The sequence below is a fragment of the Dendrobates tinctorius genome, unplaced genomic scaffold, assembly GCF_039654945.1.
Source record: "Dendrobates tinctorius isolate UK_male_01 unplaced genomic scaffold, ASM3965494v1 ptg000060l, whole genome shotgun sequence".
Taxonomy (NCBI): Eukaryota; Metazoa; Chordata; class Amphibia; order Anura; family Dendrobatidae; genus Dendrobates; species Dendrobates tinctorius.
In genome coordinates, this window is record NW_027361728.1 from 13,391,828 (window position 1) to 13,417,787 (window position 25,960).

At 43.1% G+C, this 25,960-nt stretch overlaps 1 protein-coding gene across 2 annotated transcripts in view; it reads right to left on the reverse strand.

Moving 5' to 3' along the window:
* The window catches only part of LOC141092508 (D-beta-hydroxybutyrate dehydrogenase, mitochondrial-like), an 89,425-nt gene that overhangs the window by 41,595 nt on the left and 21,870 nt on the right, over window positions 1-25,960 (reverse strand). Inside the window, exons 1-4 of one of the 2 annotated variants that reach the window (XM_073578700.1) lie at window positions 24,812-24,957; window positions 23,056-23,166; window positions 16,170-16,311; window positions 502-654 (exon numbers count right to left, since the gene is read on the reverse strand). In XM_073578700.1, coding sequence (XP_073434801.1) covers window positions 502-654; window positions 16,170-16,311; window positions 23,056-23,166; window positions 24,812-24,898 — 493 coding nt within the window. In that variant the 5' untranslated portion in view covers window positions 24,899-24,957. Of the gene's footprint in view, window positions 1-501; window positions 655-16,169; window positions 16,312-23,055; window positions 23,167-24,811; window positions 24,958-25,960 lie in introns of those variants that run through there. The other variant, XM_073578699.1, reaches the window with a different exon arrangement.

The following is a 25,960-nucleotide window of genomic DNA, read 5'->3' on the forward strand; positions in this document are numbered from 1 at the left end:
AGAGATTTCATATCCATTAAAATGTATGAAACAAATGTGTTACAGGTGTCACGAATGTTACATGAAGCCAGTGTGTACAGTGCTTTAAAGGAGTTGTCCTCTTTTAGAAATCATACCATATCCTCAGGTATCTATAAAAAGACAGAATACTACATTATCTCCCCAGTACTGACATTCCATTACTGCCCGTTTTTCTGTTAAACTACATCAATGACGCCATGTTGATAGCGCTGCAGCCAATCACTGAGTACAGTGGTGGCGACGTCTGCATGGTCTGAGCCACTGAGCTCTTGTGATTGGCTGATGTATTGTCGTCGTGACGTCACCACTGCAGCCAAACAGAGCAAATGGGAGCCAGATAGATATAGGAAGGGTAAGTAGTATACTTTTTTTTAATTTACAGTAGAACTATGGCATAACGTTTTCTAAAAGAGAGGCATCCCATTAACTATCACCAGCTTTGTTTTCTCTTTTAGTTGGTAACAATGTGATATAACTTACCTTTACTCTCACGGACTAATGGTAAGAATGCTTTTGTGACTCTTATTGTTCCCCACAAGTTGACTTCTGCCACTTCTTTATATGTGTCTAAACTTGTGAATTCTACGTCTCCAAATGTAGCAATCCCAGCATTATTCACCAGACCCCACAAACCTGCAAAGGAAATAAACTGTATGGTCAAGTTTTCATACAAAATACAGGTCCTGGAATCTGTTATTTCTTCTAGTTCAAGCCACTGCTCAATTTCCATACAAGTTACTTCATTTCATTCTCAATTTGTTTGATAGAATGACAAATAAAGGTACACTGGAGCCTCTCTAAAAAGTATTGTAAAAATTGTATTAATGACTTGCACATGTTTCCGGCCGAGGACTACAGCCAGAGACTAGTGTGGCCCCGGCTGGATCTTTAGGCTATGTACCCATGTTGCAGAAATGCTGCGGAAATTTCCGCAAAATTTCCGCACTCCCGCCGCGGGTAAAAAGCATGTGAATTCGCATGCGTTTTTCCCGCAGAAAACAAGCGTTTTGCAAGCGTTTTTCGATTGGCATTGCTTGGAATGTGATAGGTAGGATGTTAAAATAATAAAAAATATTGTTATTCTCACCTTCTGATGGCCCCCGATCTGCTCTGTGGCACTCCCGGCATCTTCCGGTCCCAGTAATGCTTTGTGCAAAGGACCTGAGATGATGTCACGCTCGCGAGAGCGTAACGTCATCGTGATCATTCGCGCAAAGCATTACTGGGATCGGAAAATGCCGGGAGCGTGGTGAGAGGCGGGAAGGACTTCGGGGGCCGCAGGAGGGTGATTATAACTCTATTTTTTATTTTTATTCTATTTTTTACAGGATTATGGTACCCAGGGCCTGGAGGAGAGATTCTCCTCTCCTCCAGACCCTGGGTACCATCCGCACATGATCCGCTTACTTTGCGCATGGTGGGCATAGCCACATGCGGAAAGTAAGCGGAGCAATGCATTCCTGTGGGTGCGGAATCGCAGCGATTCCGCAAAAAGAATGGGCATGCTGCGGATTTTTCCGCTATGCAATTCCGCAGCGGAAAAATCCGCAGCATTAGCACAGCATTGCGGAATTATTATTATTATGCATTTATATAGTGCCATTTATTTCATGGCGCTTTACATGTGAAAAGGGGAAATATAGACAAATATAATAAACATGTGTAAGACAAGGAACACACAAGTACATAAGGAGAGGGGACCCTGCCCGCGAGGGCTCACAGTCTACAGGGATGGGTGAGAAATCCCATAGGACTGCATGGGATGCGGGTTTTTTTGAGTTTTCGCGGTGATTCCGCAGCGGAAAAAAGCAGCGAAAACACAAAAAAAGCAACGTGTGCACACAGCCTTAAAGTACATTTTCTTGGAAATGCTTCAGTGTTAATGTACCTGGCTGTAATTGCGCAATCAGGCTCTGATTTATGCTGCCCACAGTTTTGGTAGCATGAATCAGAAGAAAAGTGCCGGTTTACTGACTTAGGTGGATTAACTATATTAAAATGTAACCTTTATTAAGATGCTAAAATACTTTTTTTCTTATCCACCATACTATTAGTGCAGTCTATTCTTTCTCACTTCTATTATAAGTCAGATTTGTATACTAACAATCAAACAAAATGTGTTCTTTTACTTGCATATGTTACTAGATTTCTTCGAGCAGCCATACTGTATTTTATTTCCTACCTATAGACAATTATTGCACTCTGCCCTAAGCCAGAAAGGCACTAGAAAACCCCTACAGCTGCTGGTATTACCCTGTGTAGATGCCTAAGGCCGGGGTCACACTAACCGGCGCAAAATACGGTCCGTAGTTTATATATATATACACACACACACACACACACACACACACATACATGTCATTGTGACAAATATATATATATATATATATATATATATATATATATATATATATATATATATATATATATATATATATATTTGTACTTCACAGAGTTCTTCATAGCAGAATAGCCGCTAATTAACTTGCCGGCTTCTATGAAATCATTCCCCAACCCGACATGAAATGACACATGGTTTACATTCAGTAAAGCATTTCATTTCATGTTATTTTATATGTCCCTGACTAATAATTAGATGCGGGTTTGTGTGCAAAATTTGGGAGTTGTAGTTTTTATTTTAAGGGGTTAATTCGTTGTTAAAAAATGCTTGGGCTTTCCATTGCCCTGTAGCGGTGGCGAATAGGTTAATCTAACAAAGGGTTATCGTCACCTTACAATCGAATGGTGACATTAACCCTTTGTTAGATTAACCCACTCGCCACCAATATAGGGCAATGGGAAGCCCACGCATTTTTTAACAAAGAATTAACCCCTTAAAATAACAACTACAACTCCCAAATTTTGCAAACAAACCCTCATCTAATTATTAGTCAAGGACATATAAAAAAAACATGAAATGAAATGCTTTACTGAATGTAAACCATGTGCCATTTCATGTCGGGTTGGGGAATTATTTGATAGAGTTAATTAGCGGCTATTCTGCTATGAAGAACTCTGTGAAATATAACTATATATATGTTTGTCACAATGACGTGTATATATATATATGTATTCTATGTGTATATATCTATTCTTTCTTTCTTTATTAAACCTGTCAGTGTGAGTTTACTGTATAGCGCACTGAATTGCCAGCTTTTCTAAAAGACACCGGGTGCGTATTTCTCGCAAGTCACGTGTGGTCCGTGTGTAATCCGTATTTTTTGCGCACCCATAGACTTGCATTGGCGTATTACGGGCGTAGTACGCTGACAATTGCAGCATGCTGCGATTGGCACGGACCGTAGAATACGCCCGAGAAATATACGGCTGTTGGGAGCAAACTCATAGAGAATAATTTGTCCGTGTCTAATGCATGCTTTTTACGCCTCTCACTCGTCCGTATTCCTCTCTAGTGTGACCCCGGCCTTATAGTAATGCTTTGCTCATGAAATATTGCTACTATTAGTAATATTGGCAACAAAAATCCCTTAAACATAATGTGATGTGATGGAGATGGGGAAGAGCAACCCAAACACCAGCGCCAATTGCACATGCTCAAAATACACTGGAAAGCAGGAGTGTGCGGTAAATAGCATATAAAATAGTCAGATTTTATTAGAATAAAGTACTACAATAAATACATGTGTAACAATGTGCTCATCAGACAAAAACAGACGGCATCACCCCAAAATGCCCTGCTCCTCCATAAAGATGGAAAGAATAGCCCCAGAATGCATCCCCATGAGGGCCCATGTCCTACGAGTAACAGAGTGAAAAGAACGCCCAGACACAAGGTCCAAAATTAGACATCATAAAGGTGCAATAAGAGTGGGCGTCAGCATGATATAGTGACCCGCCACAGATTGCAGCGAAGTAGAATAGGAGAAAGACCACAGTGGAGCTTACCGGGACAAGGAGGAGAGGGAGAGCTAGGCTGTGCCACCCCCAACGCGCGTTTCGCGGCGCCTCAGGCCGCTTTATCAAGAGGAATAACTATTAGTAATATTGCTAAGGGGAACCTAAAACATTATCAGCAGAGTAGTTTGTACATGTTTAATGCGTAAGACTGTAAAAGGAGTTGTGTGTCTAATAAGGTGCATCAGAAATAACTCCTTGTATAAAGAGTATTTAATTCCCTGTAGGAAATAAAAACTTGAAAATTGGTATTTCCTAAATAAATCGAAGGGAATAGTAGCAATATTTCATGGGCAAAGCATTACTATAAAGTATCTATGCAGGGTAATACCAGCTATAGGGGTTTTCTATCATGCCGCTGCAATGCAGGTAAGTGCAGGCTCCACAAGATGGCAGTAGAGTGCAAGCAGGACTGTTATGAATGAGTCACCGTAGGAGGCAAAAACAGAAATACTAGCTAAGTCCAGAAAACCAGAGAAGTTGGCAGCTATCGGATTACAGACCCCTGAACCTATCAACAACAACTAGCAGTAGCAGTGGGGGGTTCCTACGGTGCCCTAGACCCCTCGATCACAGCCGGAGAACTACATAGCCTAAAGACAGAAAGGGAAATCTAAACTGCCCCAGAGCAGACCCCAAAGCAATAGGCAGCCCCCAACATATAATGACGGTTAAGCAAGATGAAAAAACACTCACACAGATAGAAAGATAGGCTGAGCAAACGATGGGGCCCAAGCTAACTACATAGGACAGGATAGAAAAGCTGCTGTCTGTAATCCGCCAAAACCCTATCAAAACAAGAGCCAACAGCTGATAGGGAAAAAAGCCCTGAAGACGTTAGGCTTCAAAAAGACTATATCAGTACTCAGAGGTATTTTCTGAAGAAAGAGCAAAAAGGAATTCAGCACACCCCAGCAGGGAATGGCAGAAATCCAGAAAAACAAACCAAAACACAAATGCAAAAAACAGAGCAGAAAACTTAGCTTTTGAGGAGCAGGAATCAGACTGGTCTCCTACAATCCCTCAGAAAGATCACCAGCAAGGCAGAAGGGCGTCGGCTGCCTTATATCCAGTCAGCAATTCCCGTCACCCAGTCATCATCATCCTGCCCAGAAGCTTGGTAATCAGCCTCACTACCTTCCTTCACCAGAAGAGGGAGTTCATCAGACCTCAATGGTGAAGGGGAAAATGAACTCACAACACAGGACTGCACCTAAATAGAGCTGGCCTGCAGTGCAGCAGCAAGACTACCACAGTTGGCAGTAGAATAGTCAAACAAGCTGGGTCAAATCCTAGACTGTAGCTCAGTACTAAAGGACTAAGCAAACTCATGGTCAGAGACAAGCCAGGTAATCAGCAACGGTAGGAAGTGGATAAGACAAAAGACAGACGCAGGTCAGGATGCAAGCCAAGTCAAAAACAGGGAGTCAGCACACTAAAGGGAAACACTGAGTCAGGATGGGAACAGGGGAAAACAGAGACACGGGATCAGATAGCAAGCGTAGCAGGACCAATCAGAGCAAACAGAGTCAGCTACAGCAGCCCTAGGCAAAAACTATAAATGACATCGCCTGCTGAAAGCAGCGGTGATAAATAGCAACCCTGAACCCAGACTGAGGCTGAGAAAGGTTAACCCCTACATGACCAGACCGGAAAAAAGGAAAAACCGGACTCAAACCTCGGTCTGGATCATGACATTTTCTAGGCAGGTTCCCAGCAACGAGAATCGCCTTTTCGTGGCTGCTAGGTACACATGAAGTAGCCAATTTATGTGCTAAGTATTCTCAATTTTTCCAATTTTCTAGACCAGTATTGCAAAGCAGATTTCATATATTTCATGTTTGCATGAACTCGCCTGACCTTAACCCCATAGAGAATCTATGGGGTACTGTCAAGAGAAAGATGAGAGACACCAGACCCAACAATGCAGACGAGCTGAAGGCTGCTATCAAAGCAACTTGGACTTCCATAACACCTCAGCAGTGCCACAGGCTGATCGCCTCCATGACACACCGCATTGATGCAGTAATTGATGCAAAAGGAGCCCCGGCCAAGTATTGAGTGCATACATTTCAGTAGGCCAACATTTTGGATTTCAAAATCATTTTTCAAGCTGGTGCTATAAAGTATTCTAATTTACTGAGATAATGACTTTTGGGTTTTCATTGGCTGTAAGCCATAACCATCGACATTAACAGAAAGAAACACTTGAAATAGATCACTCTGTTTGTAATGACTATATAATATGAGTTTCACTTTTTGTATTGAAGAACTGAAATAAATTAACTTCTTGATGATATTCTAATTTTGTGAGAAGCACCTGTATATGGAGACAGCTGTACACACCTCTTTTCTGTTTAGGAAGTGACGGTCCGTATTTTGATATTTGTCTACATGCCCATATAGACGGCTTAGGAGGGTTGATCCTACTGACAGATTCCCTTTACAGCCTCCCTTAAAATAAGACATTATGACGATTGCTGTTATTAATTATAAAAATTTAACAGAATGTTAACATTCTGTTCAAAGAAAATAAATGATATACGGCATCCAGTACAGCATTGTATGGTAGCCCAATGTAATATTGTACTGTCTCCGAGCGCTGTCGCTCAGTCTCCATCCTATGTGCATTAGGCCAGGGGCGGACATATAGCTGGTGCAGCTGCAACCACAGCTGGAATGGGGCCCTTGCAGGGTGGCTAATAATGAGAGCAATCTGGCCAGTTTCTTGGAACCTGAGGCTATGTGTGACTCAAGGCCAGATTGCCATCATCATGTGTGGTGTGCCAGGCAAGGAGCAATCTTGCAGCTCCGCTGCCTACACGAGTAAGTGGCAGGGGGCAGAAAACAAGCCTGCAGATCCTCCACATACAGGCGGATTTGGCAGCGGAGCTATGGGAACACATCCTCAGCTTCCTGCCTGGCGCTTTCTTCGTGACACAGGCTCACGCAGCTTGATGATGTCAGCATGCAGCACATGGTGGTGTCATTTAGAAAATTTCCAAAAACAAAGAAGCGATGCTGTGGGGGAACAGACAGATAGGCGAGTGTGTGTTAGGCGCCCGGATTCTTTCACTGTGCGGGATAAATCCCAAGCCTTGTCTTGTGCTGTGGTCTCTATTTCGAGCCCGGACGTTGGGTCTGCTGCTTAGCGCAGACATTGGTCCCAGCAGCTTTCTCAGGCTCCTGTTATACATGTGGTTACTGCTAGCTCCCCAGCTAAAGTCTATGGTAACCAGTGGTATACAGAGGCAGCCCTATTCTCTGGAGTGTGTCCAGAAGTCACCCTACAGAGCATGTCCGTGATGTGGCGCCTTCTTATTGGTGCTCAGACTGCTCTGGTTATGTGACAGCTCCGGATTGGCTCACAGATGAAGCCCCGTCTGACTGGGCGTGTTTGGGGTGGAGCCTAGCGCATAAAGGGCTTTCAGCAAAGCACATGGGCGTGCTAGCGTCACTTGTGTTTGGTGTGTGTGTGTGTGTGTGTGTGGGGGTGGATACTCTGCCGCTCAGCTGGCTCGTATGGGTGCCTAGTTTTCCCTAGGCAGGTTTTTGCTTTTCGCTTGACCTAGCGCCTGGTCAGCCACGTGTGGGGTTAGTACAGGTCAGTTTCGGGGCACAGTCAACCCATGTGCTTATTCCCTATTGTTTTTAACTGGGCATTGCACACTCATTATTCTGTACTGCTCGGTGGTTAGCTGAGCAAGGTACTTATATTTTCTATGCCACTCGGTGGTTAGCTGAGTTAGGTATTTATATTTTCTGTGTCACTCGGTGGTTAGCTGTGTTAGGTATTTATATTTTCTGTGTCACTCGGTGGTTAGCTGTGTTGGTACTTACTACCCTTGTACTCCTCTTCCTGTGCATTCCAGAGTATTATCTGGTGTTGGGTTTTTGCGTTCCATTCACACTGTGTGGATTTAACTCAGTGTGTTTTAGGAGGAATGTTCACTAGTAGTTTTTTATCCGTCAATTGTTCACAAAAGCAGCAGGTTAACTTCTCTGCACGCTGGACCCCGAGTTGCGGTCGCACTTTATAGTTTAATTTAATTTAGTGTGATCCTCCAACTCTAACAGTGTTTTTTTTGTTTTTTTTTTTATTTTAATTATAACAGTACATATAAACAGTACATTTAAACAAGTCATGTAACAATAACATTGACTGAAGCAGATAACTTCATGTTTCCCCAAGTACCCTTACCCTCCTTGAACCCACCCTACCCGTCTCTGCGTGCAACTATTATTTGAATTATATGCATTAGGTACCACTGAGTATTATCAAAATGAGCTTGTAACTTATCTTTGATCCCTGAAGGAAGAGATGGAATAAAGAGAGACCATGTGCTTAAAAATCTCCTTGACAATCTTTCTTTGCTGGTCAGCACATCTAGCCAGTCCATTTTAAAAAGGAACATATGGTAATCTTAGTGTGTACAAAGGATTGTGGTGGCACATCCGGGCTCAACCAGTGGTGCAATACGCTTTTCCTAGTGGCCGAGGCCCAAATCGTGAGAGTAGCTTTAATATGTTTAGGTAATTTACATTGAGTTTCTTCCAGAATGTTAAAGATAGCCCACTATGGAGTGAGTTGAAAGGTAATCCCGGACATCATCTGTAGCGTCGCATGTATGATACCCCATAACTCCTGTATTTTTGAACAACTCTGCAAATGATGGTATATATCAGTGTTTCGTGTTTTGCATTTAGAGCATGAATAAGGAGTTAAAGGAGACATTTTAGATTGGATATATGGGGTTATGTAAGCCTTGTGTAGTATCAATAGAACCATATCAGTGTAGCTGCTATACGCCAAGATATTTCTCTGTGCTGCAGTGGCATCAAGGAAGTCACCCGTCTCTAAAGGGCCGGTCACACTAAGCGATATCGCTAGCAATATCGCTATAACGTCACTGGTTTTTGTGACGTCATAGAGATATTGCTAGCGATATCGCTATGTCTGATACTTACCTCCAACCGCTCCCCCGCTGGTTATCGCTGATCGCTCGAGAACGTCCTGGACCGTTTCTCGTCGTCAGCTTCCTGCTGGGCTTTCTGCTGTGACGACGAGCGACGCGTGGACGCGGGCGGGAGGACGTCAGGATCGCCCCGTCTGACAGTTAAGTAGCGACCCCCGACCCCTGCGATGTCGCTGGCGAGATCTGCCTGTGTGGCAGCTCACTAGCGACCACTTAGCGATGTACCAGCGATCCTGACCGTGTCATATCGCTGGTCGGGATCGCTGGTACATCGCTAAGTGTGACAGTACCTTAAGCCTGAAATGTCTCTTGACCATCTCGTTAGTCCCGTGTCTCTCACCTCCCATGACCGCTTTTTGCGTAGTAAAGAGTAAATGCTACTTGTGGATCCGACTGTAATCTCGCATTCCTGAGAAAACCATTTATACTATTCCCCCCATCCCCCAGACTCCCACCTGACATGCATTTTTGGGCTAAACTACGTGCCTGAAGGAAGAGAAAAGGATTATGATTAAACAGAGGGAAGCGTTGTGATGCTATATCAAAAGAGAGCATGGAAAATCTAAGGTCCATCAAATCTTTTGCTAGTGTGCATCCCTGATATGCGAGAAGTTTATAAGACGACTGTGGAATGCCTTTTAAGAAGCCAGGGTTACCTATAAATGGTTGAAATTGAGATAGCCTGGTATGTAATTTGCAAAGCTTTCTACATCGCCTCCATGTCAATATTGTTTGCCACAATGTTGGGTGTTCCTGGACCGCAGCCAGAAGTTCCTCACTGCCCAAATGCAATATAGCATACAATGAAATATGTGAGCATAGTTGTTGCTCTAGGCTTACATTAGCTAAATGAGAGACTCCCCGTATGCAATCTATGGTGTACCTAAAATTAGCTGCCAAGTTATACCTGCCTATATCCGGGAAATTAATTCTGCCTTCCGCCCTTGATGCCTGCAATTTTGATAGCCCTATACGTGTCCTACCCATATCACCCCAAATAAATTTCCAAAAAGCTGTATTTAACAGTTTGAGATCTGCTCGAGGTAGTACTAGCGGAAGAGTCTGAAAAGCGTACATTAATTTAGGTAACACTATCATTTTGATAAGATGGCATCGACCTGAAAAGGATAATGTGAAAAGCTTCCAAGAGTTTAGGAGACTAATTATTGATGATATTAGTGGTCTATAATTGATTCTATATAAAATGGATGGGTCTGCTGGGAGATGTATACCTAAGTATTTAATAGACTCTTGGCTCCAATGAAATGGGAACAAGGGATCATGCAACCTCCCCGATCTGAAGAGCGCTAAGGCCTCAGATTTGTTGTAATTGATTTTGAAGCCTGAGCACTTGCCAAAATCTTTCAGGACCTCCATTATAGCTGGAATTGCTTGGGCTGGGTTGGCGATGAACAAAAGTATGTCATCAGCGAAAGGTGAAATTTTAATTGAGATACTTCCAACCTTTATGCTATCGAACGTTGGCATATTCTGGAGGGTTCTCAAGAGTGGCTCCAGCAGTAAATTAAATAATAGAGGGGTAGAGATGAGCGACTTTGCCTTTTTTAGGGTCGTCGGGTAAACACACCTACATGCGGGACCGCTTTTTGAAAGTGCACGAAATCTCTCTCCCCGGACGCTGCACATGTCATCTCGTTGCCCACAGTGTACGTCCTTGCTCAGTGGCTGAAAAAAGTCACGTGCAAGCATCCTGGGAAATCCGACTTTGGCGCTCGTTTTGCCGACCGTATGGCCGACTTCACACTATGGTCGGGTTTCAGTCGGCGAAACCCGACTTTGCCATAAGTCGGCAACTTATGAATCTGGCCGACCTGTTTCGCTCAACTCTATAGAGGGGACAATGGGCAGCCCTGACATGTACCCTGTTGAATTTCAAAAGGCCTTGATATGGTATTATTTATGGACAACCTGGACACTGGGTCTTCCAGGCTGACCACAATGGTCTTCATGCATCTATGCAATCTACTGTAAGATATGGCTCCCAATGCCGTTCTAATATTATATGTAATAGATTTACCATGTACAAATCCTGTTTGCTGGGGTGTAATCAGATTTGGAATTATTTTTTGGATTCTATCAGTCAAAATTTTTGTGACTATCTTGAAATTACAATTAATTAGTGAAATTGGTCTGTATCCCTCAACCTGCATATGGTCTTTGCCCGGTTTTGGAAGAACAATGATAACAGCTTCGTTAAACCGATCAGGGAGACAACCACTCCTGACTATATTATTATACAACTCACAGAGATGAGATGCTATAGAGATTCCCAAGATTTTATAATGTTCATTACTAAACCCATCCGGGCCAGGGGCTTTGGATAATTTTATTGTGTTAATAACCTGAAGAATTTCTGTGGGAGTAATGGGGGAGTTAATAGCCTTCTTTTCGTCCTCGGTAAAAGTCGTCGCTAAATTATTTTGTAGAAATTTCTTGTTATCACCCCTGTCCTCTGGCTCTGATTTATATAGCTCACCAAAGAATGACCTAAATTCATTCACTATCTCCTCATTTTTTATTAAAATAGGGCCGTTTTGTTGCTGAATTTTATGTATTCTCGTGGCCGTCCTGTACAGTCTCGTGAGAGATGTGAGTACCCTACCCGGTTTGGTACCCGACTTGAAGTATTTATATTTCTGATAGTCCAAATTGTACATGGCCGATTCATGTGCTAGTGCATCTGCTTGCTCTTTGGCCTCTAAAAATTTCTGTTTTGTTAATGGTGTATTGTTAGATTTAAATTCTTTATATGCCTGGGTTAGGCTAGTTTCACATCGTGTTGCATTTTGGTGCGATCGGTGCACCGTCAAAAGGAAGCATGTGTCGGCAAATGCATACCTGCGCACGGCCTGCGTACCCAATGCTAAAGATAGGGTACGCAGGTCGCATGCAGCGTCATGCGCCCATAGGCGGAGCTGACGGGAGGAGGTGCGGCCGTGGGCGGAGCTTCATGGCGGCCGTGCGCATCCCCCCCGCAGCTCCAGGAAACGTTAGTGTGAAACTAGCCTTAGTGACTTTTGTGTTTTTAGTGTCCATTCCATTAATCTTTTCTTCTTATGACTGACGTAGGAAATAATCTGACCCCTTAATACAGCCTTAGAGGCCATCCAAAATAGGTGTGCCTCGACGCAATGATCACGATTGTCGTTCTTGTAGACATCCCATGAAGATTGGAGATTTTTTTAAAATCATCTGACTGATAGAGATATGAGGGGAACTGCCACCTCCTTTCTCGATGTATTGGATTCTTTAAACTAGATTTAAATGTTACTGGAGCTTGATCTTATATGTGAATGTTTAGAATATCTGTCTGCAGTACTAATGATAAATGATGAATGTAATAACCAATAATCTATTCTAGTGTGCGAGTCATGTACATGAGTGTAATGAGAGAAATCTCTCTCTATTGGATGCTGTATTCTCCATATGTCTATCAAATCTAAGTGGTATGACAGTGATTGTATACAACTCCCCTGTGCTGTTTGTTGCGATGTCTGAGTGTTAGATCTGTCCATAGAGGCATCATAAGCCTTGATGAAATCACCCCCCTTAATTGTCTGAGATGTATCCCACCCAGCTATGTTCTCTAATATTTTAGCCTAAAACTGTGGGTCTGGGGTATTAGGGGCATATTAAACAAACTAAAGCTCATCCCCTCTATTATAACTCTGACAAGGAGAAACCTCCCTAATGGATCCTCCAGGACATCAAGGACCTCATAATTAATGCATTTGTTGATTAGAATGGCTACACCTGCTTTTTTGAATATGATGCCTCAGCGCATAGAGTATACTTCTTACTGTAGAAAGACGGGTGACTATCCTTTATCCAATGTGTTTCCTGTAAGAAAATAATATGGAAATTTGCCCTGTGTAGAAAATTCAGTACCTTTTTCCTCTTAATTGGAGAGTTTAACCCATTAACATTCCACGAGCACCAGTGTAAAGAACAAATCGTGGACTCCTCAAAATTTGTTTGATCAGTCATTAACCCACTCCCATGTGCTGAAATATTTGACCAAAATCCAACAGGTGTAAGTGAGTTTCTCGCTCATCCACCTTGTTCAGTAATCCTGAGATATCTTTCTCTTATGGTCTAGTTTTTCTTTAAGATCCTTAGTAACGTCCTCCAGATCTGAGATTCTCTGCTCAGTTTCAGCAAGACGTGATCCCTGGGCATTAACTTGTGAAACAATCGTGTCCAGAGAGGTTTGGAAAGCTGCCAGTCTATTATCCATTTCAGGCATTAAACGATCTATGATGGCGTTTGCTATAGGTTGTGGGTCTTTACCATTGGTGTCAGCGGCTTTTGTTGTTGGAGAGGTGCCCGTCTGATTACGTGTTGAGCCTCTGCTGCCCCTGATATTCTTGCCCACAAATTTATCCATAGTATTTCAGATGCTGGTAGTAATGAGCACAGAAGTCGGCAATGTCGCTTACTAATTACATCAGTGTCTGGGTTAACGAAGATGACCACAGATCAATCTTAGAAAATTGAGAAGTAGCACTGGGTGTGTCAGAGTTCTAAGTGATTATAAGGCCAGTGTCTGCTGCCACCTACATTGCAGACAGGTATTGCCACCACTTCTCTATCACAGTCACAAGGGGAAAATATCATGGAAGATGTGTGGCTCCTCCCCCTTAATCTCCTTCACTTCTTTTACTCCCCTATGATCTGATGCCGCTGGTCCCCTGCACCTCTATTCCCTCGGATGCTGTCATGTGCTATCTTCAAGCCTGGGGATTGAGCGAAGGAGTTCAACCCAACCTAAATCCACCACAACTGGGATCTGTGTCTCCTGGTCAAGATGGCGTCGACCGGCGCCCGCCCTCCTTCCCGCACCAACCACCAGCAGCCGGAGTCCGCGGCATTCTCCTCCTGTCTCGGCTCATCTTCCTCCGGTGGCAGCCAAGTATGCATTCTCCAAGCTCTTGTTTGTTGTGCCACCTTGAGCTCTGGAAGGCCACGTGGTGCGCACCTCCCTCTCGGTCTCCTGCTTCTGGGGCCTTGCGACGTGCAGCGCTGCCTGCGTCTCGTGACTCCGGAGTAACCCAAGAGCTGGAACCTTCAATGTGGATCATTATCCAGGCTTTATCCTGGCTGTCCAGTGCCTCTGCACGGGTGATGGGGTCAGATCGTTCCCCTGCGGCCTGGGAGCTCTTTTACAAAGCGGCCATCAGGCTCCACCTCCCAGAGTCCACTTTTTTTTCCTAACAGTGTGCTCTGTTTGTTTTTTCCCAATACATCGGAGAGAGGACAATGATGGGCTGTGTGGGAGAATGGACAATGATGGGCTGTGTGGGAGAATGGACAATGATGGGGTGGGGAGAGGACAGCGATGGGAGTGAGTGGGAGCGAACAATAATGGAGGTGGAGGAGGGGACAATGATGGGAGTGGGAAGAGGACAATGATGGGATGTGTGGGAGAGAGTACAATGATGTGATGTGTGGGGGAGAAAGGACAATGAGGGATGTGGGGGGAGAATGGGGATGCGGGGGATAAGACAATGAGGGTTGTGGGGAAAGGACAATGATGGGATGTGTGTGAGAGAGGACAATGATGTGTGGGAGAGAGCACAATGATGGGAATGGACAAAGGACAATGGGAAGGTGGGGAGAGGACAATGATGGGTTGTGTGGGAGAAGACTGAGGGCTGTGGGGGATAGGACAATTATGGGATGAGGGGGAGAGGACAATGATGGGATGAGGGGGAGAGGACAATGATGGGATGTGTGGGAGCGAGGACAATGATGGGGGTGGGGGAGAGGACAATGAGGCATGTGAGGAGACGACAGTGATATGGGTGGGGGAGAGGACAATGATGGGATGTGCAGGGGAGAGGACAATGATGGGGGTGGGAGAAAGGACAATGATGGGATGTGTGGGAGAGTGGACAATGATGGGATGTGTGGGAGAGTGGACAATGATGGGATGTGTGGGAGAGTGGACAATGATGGGATGTGTGGGGGAGAGGACAATGATGGGATGTGTGGGGGAGAGGACAATGATGGGATGTGGATGGAGGGGACAATGAGGGATGTAGGGGAGAAGAGGACAATGATGGGGGTGGGTGAAAGGACAATAATTGAAATAGAGACAGGACAATGATGGGATGTGTGGGAGAGTGGACAATGATGGGATTCTTTGGAGAGAGGACAGCAATGGGAGTGGGGAGATGACAATGATGGGGATGGGGGAGAGGACAATGGTGGGAGTGGAAAGAGGACAACGGGGATGTGGGGGATAGGACAATGAGGGATGTGGGGTGAGGACAATTATGGGTTGTGTGGAAGAGAGGACAATGCTGGGGGTGGGGCGAGGACAATGATGGCATGTGTGGGAGAGAGGACAATGATGGGATGTGTGGGAGAGAGGACAATGATGAGGGTGGGGGAGAGGACTTGCACAATTGGTAGCTGACTACTTTTTTCCCCCACTGTAGCTTTGCACCATAAAAAGAGGAGGAGGGCATATTTCTTACACAGAGGCCCCAAACTGTCAGTGTCCACCCTGCATTAGGTCTCAATTACAGACGTGGTCAAAATTGTTGGTACCCCTCGTTTAATGACAGAAAAACCCAAAATAGTGACAGAAATAACTTGAATCAGAAAGCTTGGTCTCAGTCGCAGGTCATGGGTCTTGCAACAGGATTAGACCCAAAACTCACAGCTAAAAACACCCAAGAATGGCTAAGAGGAAAACATTGGTCTATTCTGAAGTGGCTTTCTATGAGCCCTTACCTAAATCCTATTGAGCATCTTTGGAAAGAGCTGAAACATGCCATCTGGAAAAGGCAACCTTCAAACATGAGACAACTGGAGCAGTTTGCTCTTGAGGATTGGGCCAAAATACCTGTCTAGAGGTGCAGAAGTCTCATTGACAGTTACAGGAATCGTTTGATGGCAGGGGTTGTCTCAAAAGGTTGTGCAACAAAATATTAAGTTAAGGTTACCATCATTTCTGTCCAGGCCTATTTCATGAGTTTTATTTGTTTAAAATTCTGGGGAAGTATGTTTGAAAAGCAATGTCTGACTTTCATTTGTTCATTTTCATAGATTTTTGATTTGTTATTACTTTTGTCAGATTCAAGTTATTTCTGTCACCATTGTGGTTTTTTCTGTCATTAATCGAGGGGTACCAACAATTTTTACCACATGTGTCCATAAAATCATCTAGAAGAATGAGATGTTACTGAATTATCTCCATTGTGTTAATATTGAAGTATTTGAATGTACCTTTACCAGGGTCTTCTAGGTTTTTGGTCACAAACTCAACAGCTTGTCTCACTTCTTCCTGGCTGCAGACATTCAGCTGCAGCACCTTCATACGATTACAACATAAACTTAGCAGCTCCTTGGCACCTTCACCATTCTTATCCTAGAAACACAGTGAAAAGACTTATAAGTACATAAGAGGCACAAAAACTATGCATTGCACTCGGACCAATGTTTCTCTATGGGGCAGCTCCCATCAGCTGTATATTCCTTGGCCGTATTTAACGGTCTGAGAAAATCGCAACATGCTGCGATTGTCAGCGTATTACGGGCAAAATACGCCAATGTAAGTCTATGGGGGCGAAAAAAATATGGATTACACACGGACCAGACGTGTGACTTGCATGAAATACGCACCAGTGTCCTATAACAAAAGCCGACAATTCATTTTGCGATACAGTAAAATAACACTGACATGTTTAATAAAGAATATATATATATATAGACACATAGAATACATATACAACCCCTGGCAAAAATTATGGAATCACCGGCCTTGGAGGATGTTCATTCAGTTGTTTAATTTTGTGGAAAAAAGCAGATCACAGACATGGCACAAAACTAAAGTCAATTCAAATGGCAACTTTCTGGCTTTAAGAAACACTAAAAGAAATCAAAAACAAAAAACGTGGTAGTCAGTAATCGTTACTTTTTTAAACCAAGCATAGGGAAAAATTATGGAATCACTCAATAATTATGGAATCACTCAATTTTGAGGGAAAAAAATTATGGAATCATGAAAAACAAATCAACAAAAAACACTCCAACACATCACTAGTATTTTGTTGCACCACCTCTGGCTTTTATAACAGCTTGCAGTCTCTGAGGCATGGACTTAATGAGTGTCAAACCGTACTCTTCATCAATCTGTCTCCAACTTTCTCTGATTGCTGTTGCCAGATCAGCTTTGCAGGTTGGAGTCTTGTCATGGACCATTTTCTTCAACATTCACCAAAGATTTTCAATTGGATTGAGATCCGGACTATTTGCAGGCCATGACATTGACCTTATGTGTCTTTTTTTCAAGGAATGTTTTCACAGTTTTTGCTCTATGGCAGGATGCATTATCATCTTGAAAAATGATTTCATCATCCCCAAACATACTTTCAATTGATGGGATAAGAAAAGTGTCCAAAATATCAGCATAAACTTGTGCATTTATTAAAGATGTAATGACATTCATCTCCCCAGTGCCTTTACCTGACATGCAGCCCCATATCATCAATGACTGTGGAAATTTGCATGTTCTCTTCAGATATTCATCTTTATAAATCTCATTGGAACGGCAACAAACAAAAGTTCCAGCATCAGCACCTTGCCCAATGCAGATTCGCGATTCATCACTGAATATGACTTTCATCCAGTCATCCACAGTCCACGATTGCTTTTCCTTAGCCCATTGTAACCTTGTTTTTTTCTGTTTAGGTGTTAATGATGGCTTTCGTTTAGCTTTTCTGTAAGTAAATCCCATTTCCTTTAGGTGGTTTCTTACAGTTCGGTCACAGACGTTGACTCCAGTTTCTTCCCATTCGTTCCTCATTTGTTTTGTTGTGCATTTCCTGTTTTGGAGATATATTGCTTTAGGTTTCCGGTCTTGACGTTTTGATGTCTTCCTTGGTCTACCAGTATGTTTGCCTTTAACAACCTTCCCATGTTGCTTGTATTTAGACCAGATTTTAGACACAGCTGACTGTGAACAACCAACAACTTTTGCAACATTGCGTGATGATCTACTCTCTTTTAAGAGTTTGATAATCCTCGCCTTTGTTTCAATTGACATCTCTCGTGTTGGAGCCATGATTCATGCCTGTCCACTTGGTGCAACAGCTCTTCAAGGTGTGATCACTCCTTTTTAGACGCAGACTAACGAGCAGATCTAATTTGATGCAGGTGTTAGTTTTGGGAATTAATTTTACAGGGTGATTCCATAATTTTTTCCCTCAGAATTGAGTGATTCCATAATTTTCCCCTATGCTTGGTTTAAAAAAGTAACCATTACTGACTACCACATTTTTTGTTCTTGATTTCTTTTATTGTTTCTTAAAGCCAGAAAGTTGCCATTTAAATTGACTTTAGTTTTGTGCCATGTCTGTGATCTGCTTTTTTTCTACAAAATTAAACAACTGAATGAACATCCTCCAAGGCCGGTGATTCCATAATTTTTGCAGGGGTTTATATATATACATACATATATACACTCACTGGCCACTTTATTAGGTACACCTGTCCAACTGTGTGTTAAGACTTAATTTCTAATCAGCCAATCACATGGCGGCAACTCAGTGCATTTAGGCATGTAGACATGGTCAAGACAATCTCCTGCAGTTCAAACCGAGCATCAGTATGGGGAAGAAAGGTGATTTGAGTGCCTTTGAACGTGGCATGATTGTTGGTGCCAGAAGGGCTGGTCTGAGAATTTCAGAAACTGCTGATCTACTGGGATTTTCACGCACAACCATCTCTAGGGTTTACAGAGAATGGTCCGAAAAAGAAAAAAAATCCAGTGAGCGGCAGTTCTGTGGCCGGAAATGCCATGTTGATGCCAGAGGTCAGAGGAGAATGGGCAGACTGGTTCGAGCTGATAGAAAGGCAACAGTGACTCAAATTGCCACCCGTTACAACCAAGGTAGGCAGAAGAGCATCTCTGAACGCACAGTGCGTCGAACTTTGAGGCAGATGGGCTACAGCAGCAGAAGACCACACTGGGTACCACTCCTCTCAGCTAAGAACAGGAAACTGAGGCTACAATTTGCACAAGCTCATCGAAATTGGACAGTAGAAGATTGGAAAAACGTTGCCTGGTCTGATGAGTCTCGATTTCTGCTGCGACATTCGGATGGTAGGGTCAGAATTTGGCGTAAACAACATGAAAGCATGGATCCATCCTGCCTTGTATCAACGGTTCAGGCTGGTGGTGGTGGTGTCATGGTGTGGGGAATTTTTTCTGGGCACTCTTTGGGCCCCTTGGTACCAATTGAGCATCGTTGCAACGCCACAGCCTACCTGAGTATTGTTGCTGACCATGTCCATCCCTTTATGACCACAATGTACCCAACATCTGATGGCTACTTTCAGCAGGATAATGCGCCATGTCATAAAGCTCGAATCATCTCAGATTGGTTTCTTGAACATGACAATGAGTTTACTGTACTCAAATGGCCTCCTCAGTCACCAGATCTCAATCCAATAGAGCATCTTTGGGATGTGGTGGAACGGGAGATTCGCATCAGGGATGTGCAGCCGACAAATCTGCGCCAACTGTGTGATGCCATCATGTCAATATGATCCAAAATCTCTGAGGAATGCTTCCAGCACCTTGTTGAATCTCTGCCACGAAGAATTGAGGCAGTTCTGAAGGCAAAAGGGGGTCCAACCCCTTACTAGCATGGTGTACCTAATAAAGTGGCCAGTGAGTGTATATATATATATATATATATACACACACATACATACATATACACACACACATTTATTTACATCTCATAGAGTTCTACATAGCAGAATAGCCGCTAAATCAATTGTCGGCTTCTGTAAAATCATTACAAAACCAGACATGAAGTGACACATAGTTTACATACAGTAAACCATTTCATTTATTTTTTTTATATGTCTTTGACTAATAAATAGATTAGGGTATGTGTGTAAATTGGGACGTGTAGGTGTTAAATTAAGGGGGTAATTTGTTGAAAAAAATTGCATGGGCTCCCACGGTAATTTCTCCACCAGAGAGGGAAAGCCAGTGAGTGAGGGCAGATATTAATAGCATAGAGGGCGACAATTGTTTTTGCCCACCCCCAGCTCTTCTGTCAGGTTTTGTAATGATCTTACAGAAGCCGGCAATTGATAGAATTATATATGTATTCTATGTGTATATATCTATTCTTTTGTTTGTGTTTTAACCTGTTGTTGGGATCCATTATATGTCCATTTTGCAAGCTGGCGAGAAAATTTCAGCATACGGATGCCATATGGATGTCATACAGATGCTTACATGTGCAAAAAATGCAGCGACGCCTTGCCAACGGATGACATACGGATCACTGTTCAGGGAACATTTCTGAGTATTACAACCATAAAATACAGACCGTATTTTTATACGCTAAGTGTGACTCCAGCCTAATACATATCTAAGTATTGATGTCTCTCAGGCTTTCATAGTTTATAATAAGAATATAGGCTTGTTTAGGATCGTTATGCTAAGTTCCCAAATTTATTATTTTAGAGTTTTTGATGTTGCAGATAGTCAGCAGCACTTCTGCACCAATTAGCTAAATTAGATTACGTTTGTTTTTTCATTGCGTTTTTGAGTGCTTTTTTTAAACACTTATGTGTCTCCTTTTGGTATGCCATGTTTGAAATAAAACTACTTTGTTTTGATACTTCCGGTTACTAAGCTTTGGTAAACCTGAAAAACAAAATATGATAAAGTCATGTCTGGACTGCACGTATTTTACTGTGTTTCCACTGCAGAAATTCAATAAAAACGTATATGCGCTTTTTTATATGGATTTTACTAATTTCATTTCAGTCTATGGGGAAAATCTCAAAATAAAACGCATATTTACCGCAAAAGACTGACATGTTGTAGACTTCAAAAACACACCGCACATCAATTTACACTGCCGTAAAAAAGTAAATAAGCGCAGTGGGCATGAGATTTCTATACATCCCATCCACTTTGCTGGAACTTTAAGATGCTGCGTTTTTTTTTGTGCAGAGGAAATGTGCAGCATAAAAAATGTACCAAATACTCATTGTAGAAAGCCTTAAAGGAAACCTATCACGTAAATAATGCCATTTATCTGCAGATATGGGGTTAATCTGCAAGTTATCACTGTCCTGAACCTGCCACGCTCCCGCATTCTGAGCCCTGCTGCTGGAAGGAAAGGATATTTATTCTTTCCGGCAGCGTTTAGCGTTCAGTCACCAAGGCAGAGTCGGCGCAGCTGCTACCGGGCCCCCGGCTCTGACTTGCACCCAGCCCTAATATCGAGGGCATGATTACAGCCACTGTTCTCTATACACAGATTGGTGATTGAACTTGCGCAGACACCACCCCCGTGACTGAACGCCGAACACTACCGGGAGGGGCACCGGGCAGGTTCAGAAAGCGATTAACCCCAAATCTGTAGGTTTTTCATGTACAAGTTCTCTCTGTTTTTCACAGCTAGCACTCGTACCTAGTATAGTCTATGGGGAGGCTGCTTAAGATATCTGATTTTTGTATCGATCTGAGTATCCGGCAATGCAAGTCTTTGGGCCCGTGAATAAGTAGGGCAGCACTCAAATGCCATTCGAGTGCAGTCTGTTTTTCCGAGACTGCTAGATAGAAGGAAGAGAACCTTTTTTTTTTCTTATCTGAACTAAATCACTGGTGAAACTAGAACCGTTTTTACATGAAAAAAAATCTACGTATGAATGAGCCGTAATGGCTTAAACTGAAAAAGTTTGCCTTGTTATGCCATATTGATTTCCTTATCATATCGTATAGAGAAAGTCTTTTCTAATCTACAAGTCAAGGTGATAGAGTAAATCCCACAAGGAAAATCTAAAGAGCCTTTGTGTCATTCAACTACCATCGCAAACATTCATGTTCCAGGTCAATTATTTCTTCGGAAATAAAGATCCTTATACACCGACATTTAGGTCAATTCTTGACTAACAAGCAGGGTGCGCGCTGCTGACAATATGCCAGCTGGATTGCTGTGAACACCTGCAGTAAAGACTGTTCGCCCCATACAGATTGCACGTGTAGGCAATTGCTGCATGTACCGTAAATGGACGCCAGATGACATGCTAGTATGTCAGAGATCTGCATGTGTAAAATGCATCAATGCAATAATTAATACAATTCTGTTTTTCCACAAGAATGAATGAAATTGTTTTTTTGTTTTTTTAAATAAGAGATTTTCTCTATAGTTAGCAAAAAGGATAAGCACCAAAAAAATGCTGGACTTCTAATTCCCAGAAACTAATCCATAAGCATGGAGGCATTTGCAAAGCTTCTTCTGATTACCCGAGCGGCAGCTTTACAAAGCCTCATTTTCTCTTTGGTTGCTTGAGCAGTTTTCTCTTCTAATTAACTGGGTGCACGACAAAATCTACATACTACACACTAATCTCCTATGGAAGTCTGGGCAGACAGGGAAAATACATAGCCGAATACGCTGCATGGTGCTTGGCAGGGTGGCACAATGCACAAGAAGTCTTTTTTTCTTAAAGATGAAGGGATCCAAAATATCTTGGATAAATCGCTCACCGTGTAATGAATTGTTATTTATTATTATTATACATTTTTTTATAGCGCCATTTATTCCATGGCGCTTTACATGTGAAAGGGGCAAATAAAGACAAGTACAACAAACGTGAGCAAAACAAGGCACACACAAGTACAGGGGGAGATAGGACCCTGCCCGCGAGGGCTCACAGTCTACAGGAATGATGAAATCTGTCCTTAAAGTGAGATGGCTGGCAGAAGATATGTCCAAGAAAAAGAAAATTGAGTGACACACCCCAAAAAAATAGATAAAATCTTCAGCTTTTATTCCATATATGCCAAACAATTAAAATCCACATATTGGTGATAGAATAAATACTCTAAACATATGGATTTTAATTGACATACATGGAATAAAATGTGAAGATTTAATCTATTTTTGTTTTAACTTTATTTTTCTTGGACCAAAAGATCTGAAAATGTACGCAATACACTGTATAAATATGCTACAGGACACATGGACCCAATGGTGCTGGTGCCCAAAAATACCCACAAAGGCCAAATGGAGCAAACAACTTTACAAAGTCATCATAATCACTTTGTAGCACGGCAATGGAGGACGTCACTCACCTTTAATAAACAACCAGCAAATACTGTGAAACCTAAATTATGTAAATGTTTTGCCAAGGCTAATCCGAAGCCAGAGTCGCAGCCGGTGATCAGAACAGCTTTGCCTTGAATCTGCAAGACAAAAAATACCCTCATTGTAACAGAATAGAATTATACATAGAAATAAGATAATTACATGTAATATACTGTATACACTGCATCCAAGGTGAGGAAATAATGTACTGTATACACTGCATCCAAGGTGGGGAAATAATGTACTGTATACACTGCATCCAAGGTGGGGAAATAATGTACTGTATACACTGCATCCAAGGTGGGGAAATAATGTACTGTATACACTGCATTCAAGGTGGGGAAATAATGTATTGTATGCACTGCATAGAAGCTGTGGAAATAATGTACTGTATACACTGCATAAAAGGTGGCAAAGTAATGTACTGTATACACTGCATTCAAGGTGGCAAAATAATGTACTATATACGCTGCATACAAGGTGGGGAAATAATGTATTGCATGCACTGCATAGAAGCTGGGGAAATAATGTATACACTGCATAGAAGCTGTGGAAATAATGTACTATATACGCTGCATACAAGGTGGCAAAGTAATGTACTGTATACACTGCATTCAAGGTGGCAAAATAATGTACTATATACGCTGCATACAAGGTGGTAAAATAATGTAATGTGTACACTGCATACAAGCTGGGGAAATAATGGACTGCATAAAATGCATACAGGGTGGTGAAATAATGGACTGCATAAAATGCATACAGGGTGGTGAAATAATTTACTGTATACACTGCATCCAAGCTGGCAAAATAATGTACTATATATACTGCATAGAAGCTGGGGAAATAATGTACTATATATACTGCATACAAGCTGGGGAAATAATGTACTGTATATACCGCATAGAAGCTGAGGAAATAATGTGTGTTCCTCAAAGTAAACTCTGTAATTCTACAATGACAAATGATCAAAGATTTTTCCACTAAGCAAAATTTTCCTGGCAGTTGTGCACCAATGATCATGATTAATGATTTATTCATTCATTGAGGCACATTTAGACAGGCCAATAATCTGGGAACAAGCATCCGTTGGAATGTTCTTTCCCAATTATAAGCCTGTTTAAACAATTTGGCAATCACCCAACAAACAAAAAAAATGCACATTTGTTGGGTGAGAAGATTTTTAAGCAGGCTTAAAAAAAAAAATTATCAACAGCATGTAGTTTTGTGTAGGTAGGTAGATGTGCTGCAGATAACGTTGTATTCTATGTTATACGGTCAATAAGCAATCGCCAACTGGCTTGTGTGAAGCTGACCGGGCTCCTTTAATGGCCTGGATCCTCAGGTGGAAATGTACCAATACCTTTCAGTTCTAACATAGTAATATAGTTAGCAAGGCCGAAAAAAGACATTTGTCCATCCAGTTCAGCCTATATTCCCGTCAGAATAAATCCCCAGATCTACGTCCTTCCAGGGCAGCCATTGTCATGCCCGCTATGTCGCATGTCTCCAGGAGCAGTGGGCACGCACACCGAACTATCATGCCCGCCATATCTGGTATGCCGCATGACTCCTAGAGCAGTGCGCACGTGCACTGAACTATCATGCCCGCTATGTCTTATGCTGCAAGATCCCTGGAAGCAGTGTGCACACGCACCTCGTGACTGTTGTGCTGCAAGATGCCTGGAGCAGTGTGCACGCGCGCCTCATCTCATGGCTGCCTGCCATTGCGCATGTGTGTTTTACCTCATGGCTACACGCCATTGCTTTGTGACCAGCCGTCTCTGCTCTGCTTGCAGCGATCCTCTCTATGATCCTGGAGACCCTGATCATGTGACCTTTCCTGCGGTCCAGCACAGACTGACCCAGCTATCCTCTCTATGGTCCTGGAGGACTCTACCATGTGTTCCTCTCTATGGTCTTGGAGGACTTGACCATGTAATCCTCTCTATGATCGTGGAGGATCTGAACCGGAAGTCCCGTCCTGGTCCTGACCCGGAAGTGCAGGTGCTAATGCCCTATATCAGATCGCCCCTTCCTATGGTCGGGGTCTGAGTATCGTGTTGCTTCCCTGCATGGCTGCTCGGTCGCTCTCTGTATTCTGTGCCCCTGCACTTTGCCCTGTAGTGCTTCTCTGCACACGCTCTGCGCTTGTATTCTGCCTCTGGTCACGTGCCATGTCTTGTGTTGTCTTTTGTGCCATGTTTTGTCTCTGCTATTCTGTGCCTTGTAGTACTTTCTATGTTCTCTGCCTTTGCCTGTTTTTGCCATGTCTTGTTCTTGCTATGATTTGCCTTGTAGTACTTCCTATGTTCTCTGTCTTGCCTGTTTCGCCGTGTCTGGCCTTTTGCTATTCTGAGCCTTGTAGTACTTCCATGTTCCATGTCTTTGCCTGGTTTTCCTTACTCTGTCTTCTGGTGCTCGCTAGCACATTCCATGTCTAGTCTCAAGGTTCTGCCTTGACCCGGCTCTGGGCTTCGGCCTACGCTCCGCTGCTAGACTCTGTCCTATGGTGCTCTCTAGCACATTTCCTGGCTAGTCTCAAGGTTCTCCCTTGACCTGGCTCTGGGCTTTGGTCTACGCTCCGCTGCTAGCCCTTTACTCTCTCTGACCCCGCTTTGTGCTTCTACCTACTTTCCGCGCCTTGTTCTGTACCTTGCCTTGTTTCTTGCCTTGCTTCTTCACGTGCCCTTTGTACGTGCCTGGCCTTCCCTCACCCGCCTGTTTGTGCCTCAGCCATGCCACGCTATACGTGCCCGCCTGTCTGTGCCTCAGCCGTGCTCGTCGGCCAGTGACTAAGCTGTGTCCGCCTGTTGTGCTTCAGCCGTGCTCGCCTCAGTCTTGCCCGCTGGTCTGAGCCTCAGCCCGACCAGTTAGCCAGTGCCCCAGCCATGC